The sequence below is a fragment of the Melospiza melodia genome, chromosome 8 (genome assembly GCF_035770615.1).
Source record: "Melospiza melodia melodia isolate bMelMel2 chromosome 8, bMelMel2.pri, whole genome shotgun sequence".
In the NCBI taxonomy this organism is placed as follows: Eukaryota; Metazoa; Chordata; class Aves; order Passeriformes; family Passerellidae; genus Melospiza; species Melospiza melodia.
Window position 1 is genome coordinate 15,720,016 of NC_086201.1, and position 9,546 is coordinate 15,729,561.

The following is a 9,546-nucleotide window of genomic DNA, read 5'->3' on the forward strand; positions in this document are numbered from 1 at the left end:
CAGCTCCCTGTGCTGCTCCTTTCAGGAGTGACAAACAGAGTGTTAAATTGCCTGGAGGCTCTGAAGTAACTGCACAGAGACAATGAGGTCCCCCAGACCACCTTTCTGCTGCAAGATGAGAGGAGAGACTGGGGTGAAGAGCCAGTTTTGGTGGTGAAGAGCTGAAAAGCCGTTTTTGGTGTTTCTCACTAACACAAGACCTAGGAGGCATCAGGAGGAACCACGGGGTACCACATTTAAACCAAAGGCAGCAGCTGTTTGCATCTCACAGCTCATTGCTGCAGGATGGCATCACCAGTGGGTTTATAAAGAATGGGATGAATGCAGAGAGGACACACACCCTCCCAGCAGACCAAAGCACAACTGCATCCTTCCACCAGCCTCTCCCCTCCAGCCAGGGCTCAGACCTGGCTACCAGAGGACGCAGAGGGCCAGCGTCTCCCAGAGCTTTCCATTCCCTATCTGGCTCCAAGACACTACTCCTGGACTGTTCTCAGGACACACAGCACCAACCACCATCCCATCTTTTCAGCCTGTGCCAGATGTGCTCCACACCAGCTGCTTTTGCCAGCCTCTGCCTCACTCCCCTCCTGCCCACTCTGCACCTTCCCCCATGGCCCAGACCCGACCAGCTCTTGGAGGACTCTGAATTTCAAGCCTGATGTTCATCTTTAGCAGATGTTGTTCAGATGACTCTTCTACAAAGACACTTCACCATCCCCCTATCCTGGCACATCTGCCTGCACCCTTCCAGCGACAGCACTGAAACATTTACTGACTGCTTCTGCCATGTCTGGTCCAGTATAAATCATTTTACCACCTCTGTCTACTAATAAGCTTATCCTATTGCTGGGAGCTTGGGGTTTTCTCCTGCTACACCAAATAAATGCTGTTCCTTCTGTTCATCGCCATGATTTTTCCCTGATGTCTTTAGCTTCTGTTACCCATTTTCTACACTTCATAATTTCTAATTTATATTGATTGCTATCTACTCCCGCTCTCCCATTTGTTATAAACTGCTCTTTTATTTCTAATTGCTGCCTTCACTTTGCTGCTGAACCAGAACGGGCTCTGGGCCAGCACTGCCCTCTTTCTTGATTGTGGAATTGTGGCTTTTTGTGGCTTCTGAAATTCTTCTGAAAGACCTCACCATTTTCATTCACATTTTTCTATCTAAATGTTTCCTCTGAGCTGATTTCACTCATAATTTTCCCCCCTGCTTTGGGAAATTTGCTCTTTCAAGGCATGAAGGATATAAATTACTGCTTAGGAATGTCCTTTCTGTGCCCAGGGTGAATGTAATCTGGTCATGATCACTGGTCCCTAGGCAACCTTCAAGTTGCAGTCCAGCAGTGGATTCATCTCTATCCTTCATAATCCAGGGGAAAGTTGCCTGCACTGGATGCAATGCCTCGCATATAAAAGAGGGATCATCTCTAATTTTTAGAAACTCTGCAGATCATCTATTGTTGGCTGCAAAAGATCATCAGCTCATCTCATAAAGCACCATCCTCCCAAAGCCTGTGTGATACGACTGGCACCCTGGCTGAACTACCCCAGCAGGTACCACTGCCCCCATTCCTGTGCCATCACAGTGAGCACAGGAACACTCAGAAATGTCCAAAGTCTTTTTGCATAATGGGCATCACACATTTCTGACCCTGACACATCAATCTGAATCATTTCAGTGCTTCTGTGATGATTTCCAGTAATGCAAAAGGATCAAAGACTCTCTCCTTCCAGTCTCAGTTTCTCCAAAGCACACGTCTGATTTTAGAGCTGAGTGTGCCAAGGGGACAGTGATAGGCAGAGTATGGATAACATGCTGAAAAGCTCTTGTCCCCAAAATGTGTCACTGCAAAATCACCTCTAAAAGCAACAGGTGAACTAAAAAGAGATGGCTTCTCCTCATTCACCTGATCCCTGCCGGCCATCAGCAGCAGTGTTTGGGTCCAGAGCGAGTCTGGGAGGCGGGTGAATATGGTGAATATGCCCCAGTGAGGGCACACTCCTGTGAAGCACCTCTGGCAGCTCCCAACAACCAGGCAGTTCCCATCCAGCCATGTCAGGCCTGTTCCCAGCTCTGCTAGCCCTAGAGGTGAGGTGCAAGGACACACAGAGGGCTGTGGGACAGCCAGAGGGCATGACCCCTCTTTGGGCAAGTCTAGCTATCCCCATCAGTGCTCCCATGCAGCCTGGCACATCTCACACTGCAGCTGCTGATGAAACCGCCCCTTGGGCAAAGGAGAGAGGACTTGCACCGTTCCTTACCTCAGCCACGAAGTTCTGCTGGAACGCCTCCTCCCGGAAGGGCTCTGTCCGCAGGCGGTCTGCAAGGGAGACACGGATCAGCCTGGGCAGCTTGGGCCACACCTCCCAGCCCAGCTGCCCCCTTTATCTGACCATGGGGTGAGCATGCTGCAGGGGAAAAGCTCCAGCACGCTCTTCCCAGAATCAGCAGGAAACACCAGCGGGCCTCTTGGGCTAGGGACGTATAATTTGGCTAGCAGAAGATGCAAGGACCACAAGGAAGTTGGAAAATCATGGTTGAGCCTGCTGATGCACACAGCAGCCAGGCAGAGCCAATAGTCCATCCACACCTGTCCCAGCACTTCTGCATTGAGGAGCAGGGAACAGTGGCAGGATATGCTCAACATCATTCCCAGACCTTCCAGCTGGAACAAGCTGAGTCTGTGGGACAGGGCACTGCTTGTCCAGCTGCTCATCTGAAGGGGTGAGCCAGCCTGTGTCCTTCTCTTGCAGGACAGGGACAAACCCCTGTTATATTTCATTATATTCTGCTCTGCACCTTGTCCAAAACACTAGTTTTTGCACATTGTTGCTAAGATGTGGTCTGGAGAAGCAGCTGGCTGGATTTGCTCAGCCATAGGGTGCAATGCTTCCCCCAGCTTCCTTCCCTGCACCAAATAAGGTACAAGAGAGGCCAGCTGCTCACCAGCATCAGTGCCTTGGGACAACCCAAGACAGGCTGTCTAGGCTGCTCCAAGCCCTGCAGAGATTGCATGCAGCAGGACAGAGGGAAGTGCAGCTGGCCAATGCAGCTCTAGTGCACCTACAGGGCAAATACAGGCTCCTGTGGTGGGGCTCCAGTCATGGGACAGGGTCTGGACCACAATATCTTCCTGGATGTGATACACAAGCCCGGGCTGACCCCCATGAGTCTCTGCATGCCCAGGGCACCATGCTCCTGCAGAAGTGCAAGTATCACCTGTGACAGCAGGACAAAGCATGGCAGTAGCAAGGGATGACCAAAAAACAGCACCCAGCCAACCTCCATAGGTGGGGAACAAACCGCCCCCCAAGGGGCTCCCCCTGCCCCATGTCCTGGCCAGGGGGGCTCCTGTGTGCCCATCACCCCGATGGCAAAGTGGGCTGGGCACTGGAGGGGGGCCCATGAGCTCGGCTGCACTTCCCACATCTGGGAGAGCCCCGAGCCCCTGGGTGCTGTCCAAGCACTCAGTGAGCTACTGCCCTTGGGAAGGGAGCCTGGCACCACGGCAGGGCCAGCCCTTGAGGCTTCCCCCCTGGCTCCTGGGGACCAGCCAGGTGCCCTCAGAGTACTGGAGAGCCCCTTGGCCACTCCCCAACTCCTACAGCTATGGGTCAAGGGCTGCTCCTCCCCCAGCTCACCCCAGAGGCTGCTCCCAGCCTTCTGGCTACTGCTGTGCTGCTGGCTCAGCTAAACATGAAACACAAGCCAGGCTGGGTAACAGCCAGAGGGAGCAAAGCACGCCAGCCCAGTGCTGGGGAGGACACTTGCTCCCTGCCCCAGGCATCCCTCCTCACCTCTGCTGAGAGTGGCCCCGCTCTCCCTGTAATCTTCAATCTCAGCATCCTTCTGGAGCAGCAGGGAAATCAGCTCTTGCACCTGGCACTGCAGAGCCAGGTTCATCTGGATCAGGGGCCGCACGAGGTGACGGGACACCTGCAACGGAGGAGAGGTGCTCTAGGAAAGGTCTGGCTCCAGGAAGGCACACAGCTGTCCACAGAGTGGTCAGAGCAGGGCACCCAGCAAGGTCCTAGCAAGAGCTGCAGCCCAGGTCACACAGGGCTCCACAAAATACCCCACATCTCACCCACATCCAATGGGAAATGGTTAAAAGATGTGAGCTGGGAGAAGGCAGGCCAGATGCTGTGGGACACATCCCTCCATCCCAGCCCCATCCTTTCACAGCTGAGGCTGCAGCAGGGGTGAGCTTAGGTGGGAGAGCAGGGATAGGCAATGCTCCACCCACTACCTGGGGTGCAACAGGAAACAGGAGCCCCCCATGTGCCACCCAGACCCTCCCCATGGCTCGGCACTCCTCATGGCATGTTCCTATGCAGGAAACAGGCATGGCTGGGTGAAAAACCAGAAAGACACAAGGTGTCAAACTGTGGCTTGATGAACAGGAGAGGCACTCCCAGGGAAGTAAGATGAAAAGCAAAAGAATCTCAACAGGCAGGACTCGTGCATGCTCTCCATTGCAGCCCCCATTGCAGTATGCCCTCTAAGCTTACACCACACAAGCCCCACGCAGAGCCCTGGGCATGTCCTCTGTCTCAGAGCCCAGTTGGGCCATCCTGGCCCAGCAGGCACACAAAGCAGCCTCTCCCCTATCACCTCCTTCAGTCCCTGTAAGGGTATTTGAGATCCCCCAACCTATGGTGCCCCTTGTTTCTGTGGCCAGGCTGAGTCCATGGGTGAGAGGACAGCAAACCCAGCATTGCTCCTGAAGCATTCTCACTCCTATGGCAAGCCCACAGTGGGCTCTGTGCTTTGCCCACCCCCAGATATGAGCCCAGAGGTGATGGCCATCAGCCACTGGAGCACTTGGAGTGCACCACCTGTAGCAGAGGTGGGATAGACCAAGCCAGGTAGGCTCTATGCCCTCCTCAAGCCCCTGGCTGGGGCAGAGTTGATCCTCATCACCGCATCCCCACCGGCCACACTCAGCACCCCATCTGCTTCCCACCTCCGCGGAATCTTGCAGAGACCCAGTGTGTGTCCAAGATAGAGGAGCAGCCAGGAACAGGGGCTTTGCACCTCCTCAGCTCAGCCTCTGTGCATCTTGCCCGAGGAGGGGCATCAAGCCCCGGGGCAAGCCAAGCCAGGACCCCGATTACCTGCTCAACCCTGACGGTGAGAGCAGCCCCAGCAGCAGCTGGGGAACCCGCCTGTCGCCCCGCCATGCCCAAGCACAGCCGTTCGGGGGCAGAGGATCCGCGGCCGGCAGCGGGAGCGGGGCTCCGGGGCTGCGGGGCTCCAGGGCTGCGGGGCGCTGCCTCCCGCCGGCACTGGGAGCGGGGCTCCGGGGCGCTGCCTCCCGTCAGCCAAGCGGGGCTGCGGGGCTGCGGGACTGCGGGGCTCCAGGGCTGCGGGGCGCTGCCTCCCGTCAGCCAAGCGGGGCTGCGGGGCTCCAGGGCTGCGGGGCGCTGCCTCCCGCCGGCTCGGGGCCGCAGTGCCGTGCCGGGCCCGGGGCTCGGGCGGGCGGTTCGCGGGCGCCGGGCGCCCTCTTGTGCGCGCAGGGCCGCAGGGCCCGGGGGAGCCCCACCTGCAGGGCCCGCAGGGGCTGCCTCTGCAAACGCAACGTGCCCGTGTAGGAGCAAACCTTTAAAAGCTGGGAGAATCCGCTCTAATTCCGCCCGTCGCGACAGACCAGCTGCGGGCCATCTGGGGGTACCCGCTGCTCTGTGCCCCGCTTCAAGGCTTGCTCCCAAAGAGAAGAGCATCACTCTGCTCTATGGAGTGCTGGCAGGGCATCACCCCACACTGGACAAAGGATTATCTAAAGGTTTGCTTTGGAACGGATTTTTGATGTAACTCACTAGATCAGGTAGATAGCTCCATCCAGCCTGGTCTTGAACACTTTCAGGAATAGAACATCCATAACTTCTCTGGGCAACCTGCTCCAGTGCCTCATCACCCTCATAATGAAGATTTTTTTCTCTAGTAGCAAATCTAAATTTCTCCTCTTATAGTTGAAAAACATTTCCCCTTGTCCTATCACTATCTGCTCATGCAAAAAGCTGTTCTCCCTCTTTTTAATAAGCCCTTTTCAAGTACTGGAAGGCTTTAATGAGGTCTCTCCAGAGCCTTCTCTTCTCCATGCCAAACAATCCCATCTCTTGCAACCTGTCTTGTCTTTGTAGGAGAAGAGCTCCAGCCCTCTTACCATCTTTGTAGCTCTCCTCTGGATCCCCTCTAACACATCAATGTTTTTCTTGTGTCAAGCACCCCATATTTGAATGCAGAACTCTAGATGGGCTCTCACGAGGACATTTCACTAATGCCCCAGCAGCAACATTTGCTGGGACATCCCTGTGTAACTGCATGGCAGAAACCAAAGCCTCAATGGGGAGAAATGGGGACAGTAACCCTTGGGAGAGGCAGAAGGTAACCTACAGTCACCAGCCTGGCTCAAGACTACTCAAAAGCCTCTAAGGAGAGGCCTAAGGAGATAATCCTTAATTTTGGCCACTCCCCTCCCTGAAGTCCCTGCAGCTTTGCTCACCATGTCCAGGGGAGCCGGGCAGCAGTGGAAGTCCCAGTAGAAGGGCAGTCCTGACAGCTCGCTCTTCACGTGCAGCCTGAGGCCACTGGGAGAGCGGTGGCAGGAGAAGGCAGTGGTGGCACCTGGCTGCCCTGCCAGCAAGGGGCACATCAAGCTGCACAAGTGGTTCAGGAAGGAGGACACGTGGACAGTCAGCCGCTTGTTCAGCTCCTGGGAAAAGGCAAGGTTAGGGGGTGTAGCACTGGGGAAAAACCAGCAGAAATCCCAGCACCAAAGGAGTCAAACTACTGCATGTTCCAGTGCAAAAAGCCATCCCTGGGCCTTGGCTTCCAGCTGACATGACATTCCTCACTGATTCTCCCAAGCCAGCCATGGTGGGAAGACTCTCCTCTCCTGCCAGTCCAGAATGGGCAGGGTGCAGCAGTCTGCTCTAGCACATCTGTTCTGCATGCCACCACAAGCACCACAGCCTAGCTGAGAGCCCACAGCAGGACAATCTGCCAGAGCTGGGGATGGCTGCAGCCATCTGCCCATCCCTCCTGCCACCAGCATTATGTGACACAGGGACATGCCACTCCAATGGCACATGAGGGCCTGGGCACATGGGCTGAGCAGATGAGGCACAGCTCCATGCATTTTTGGGGGCCAAGCTGACAGGATGCCCCATGAGAGACTACTAGCTATGAATGTGAACAGAATCTCTCTGTCATGAGTAGAAGGCAGCCTTGTTTCCAGCTCCTCTTTAGTACATTGACCCTGGGGAAACCAGCTGCCCATCCAGCCCACAAGTGAAGAGACTGTGCCAGCTTCTGTATGCAGACCCACCTGGCTGCCCCAGGCATGCTGAACAGAGTGGCCCACTCTCCCAGGAGAAGGGTGTTTGGCCAAGAGGAGTGACCGGGCTTGGGCAGAGCCGCGCCGGGACTCCCCAGGTTGGGCATTTGCACCCGGGCCCAGTCAGACCCAGCAGCCATTGTGTCACCAAGCAATTTATGCGGGAATGTCAGCTGCTGGGAGGAGAAAAAGAGGCCCTTGGCCTCTTCAGATACTCACCTTGGACCTTTGTCCCACAGCCTCGGCGTCTGCCCTCTCGTACCAGACACAGCTGAGGTCAGAGATCAGCAGGATATAGCCGGTATCCCTGAAGCACACTTTGGCAAGAAAACTGGACTCACCAAAGCGAACAGAAGCCCAGGGCTGGGTCAGGAGGCTGCTTTCCAGCTCCTCGGAGCCCTCCATCTGCAAAAGAGCAACCAGATCTCTGCCTCAACCCCCGCCCAGGCACACCTGGTCCCTGGGGTGGCCTCAAGGGACCGGCAGTCCCAGCTGGCCCATTTGTGACCCGACAGCACAGAAGTGAGGATACTCAGCCAGCTCTGGTCACACATGCAGGCAGCAGAGCTGGGCCGTGTGTTTTGGGGGCTTGCTGCAGGGCAGGTCCTGCCGCAGCTCACAAGAAGCACCCCAGACGCTCCAGCAGGCGCACGGCAGTGGAACTGCCGCCTCCCCGGGCTATCCGCTGCTTGCTGGATCTAACATGCCAAGACCTCTATGCCCAAATGAGCAGTGAGGCTGCCCCACCGGCACCGGGCGGGGAGCTGGGCGCTGCACCCTCCTCCTGCTGGGGCATCCCATCCCTGCGCTCCAGGCGAGCCCTGGCGGCACGGACACCGGCACGGACACAGGCACGGACACCGGCACGGACACCGGCAGGGTGCCGGCAGCCACTGCCGCTTCCCGCTCCTCCCTGGGACGGGCTCCACGCTCCCAAAGCACTCGGGAACCCAGCGATCGCGGCTGCCCGCGGGCCTCGGGCTCTGCGGAGCCGCAGCATTACCCGGGGGCAGGAGGAGCCGGCGGCCGGGGGATGCAGAGCCTCGGGCTCTTTTTCCAAAACTCCTCGGGCTTGCGAGCGGCGCCGGGCCGGAGGCAGGGCGGACTACAGCTCCCGGCATGCTGCTCTCTTCCGCGGCGTGCGGGGCCGGGGCACGCCGGGATGTGCGCTCCCTGCGCTCAGAGAATGGCCGTCCCTTCCCCGCAGCCTGGTGTTCCCCTGCCTGCTCATAAGGACAGCGAGCCGAGCTGGATGTCCCTCTAGAGCGGCCGCGGCTGCCGAAGGGAGTGCCACGGCCGAGATGCTGATGGGGATCGAAATGCTTTAGGACTTTTATCTGCGCTTGCGTCTGCTGCGAAATGTCCTGGCACTAGTGCCCAGCTGGGTACAGCGCCCTGTGCGGCCGGAGAAGCAGCGCGGGGCTGCTCCTGTTCCTTGGCCCCAGGTGTATCCCTGAGCCCCAGGGTGCCGGGGCACGCACCCGCCCCGCTGCCCTGCCAGGGGTGCGGGACCCGGCTGCTGCAGCGCAGTGAGCCCTGCATGGCTGGGGCTGCGGCTGCCTCTGTCCCCAGGCCTGCGCACAGAGCGGCATTGTGCCAGCTTGGCACACCACACATCCCAGTTCCCTCCACACTGAGGCCCACCCTAACCCCAGGCACTGATTTCCAAACCTCATCACCCATTCTCTGGCTGTGATCTGCCACAGCACGCCGTGCATTGAGGCCATCCAGGCTGGGCCCACAAACTGCTCCTGCTGCGCTCCCCCCTGAGTCTCCCATTTACACTCCTTGCACACACCCCTCCACTCACCCCTCTCCCCAGCATGCCAGCTGCAGCCACCTCCCAGAGCAGTGGGGTCATGGCACAGGGTGTGCATACTGACAGGGAATCAGGGAACATGGGACTAGGCAAGGACTTTGCAGTGCAGGACAGACTAGCTTGCATGATCGGGTTGGGGGTGCAGGACCCAGCTGGACTTCGGGAACAGCTGAAATTTAAGGTCAGGTGGGGGTGCTGGTTGGATGAGGATGAGCTGGGCATTATCCTGCTGTGTACAACTGTGGGGGTCACAGAGAGCTGGGAAAAGAGAGCTTACACCTCAGGATCTGCACACACAGTGCCACCTCATCCCTCTCACCCTGCATCCACCTTTGGGTGTTTCATCTTGGGACCAAGTGGAGGGAGATCTTCTTCAGG

General features: G+C 57.5%; 1 protein-coding gene across 2 annotated transcripts in view; it reads right to left on the reverse strand.

The window, feature by feature from the left end:
* Window positions 1–8,478, reverse strand: part of NHEJ1 (non-homologous end joining factor 1) — a 42,537-nt gene extending 34,059 nt beyond the window's left edge. The window contains exons 1-5 of one of the 2 annotated variants that reach the window (XM_063161919.1): window positions 8,353–8,478; window positions 7,569–7,754; window positions 6,516–6,725; window positions 3,808–3,946; window positions 2,272–2,330 (exon numbers count right to left, since the gene is read on the reverse strand). In XM_063161919.1, coding sequence (XP_063017989.1) covers window positions 2,272–2,330; window positions 3,808–3,946; window positions 6,516–6,725; window positions 7,569–7,754 — 594 coding nt within the window. In that variant the 5' untranslated portion in view covers window positions 8,353–8,478. Of the gene's footprint in view, window positions 1–2,271; window positions 2,331–3,807; window positions 3,947–6,515; window positions 6,726–7,568; window positions 7,755–8,126; window positions 8,181–8,352 lie in introns of those variants that run through there. The other variant, XM_063161917.1, reaches the window with a different exon arrangement.
* Between the last annotated feature and the right edge of the window lie 1,068 nt (window positions 8,479–9,546).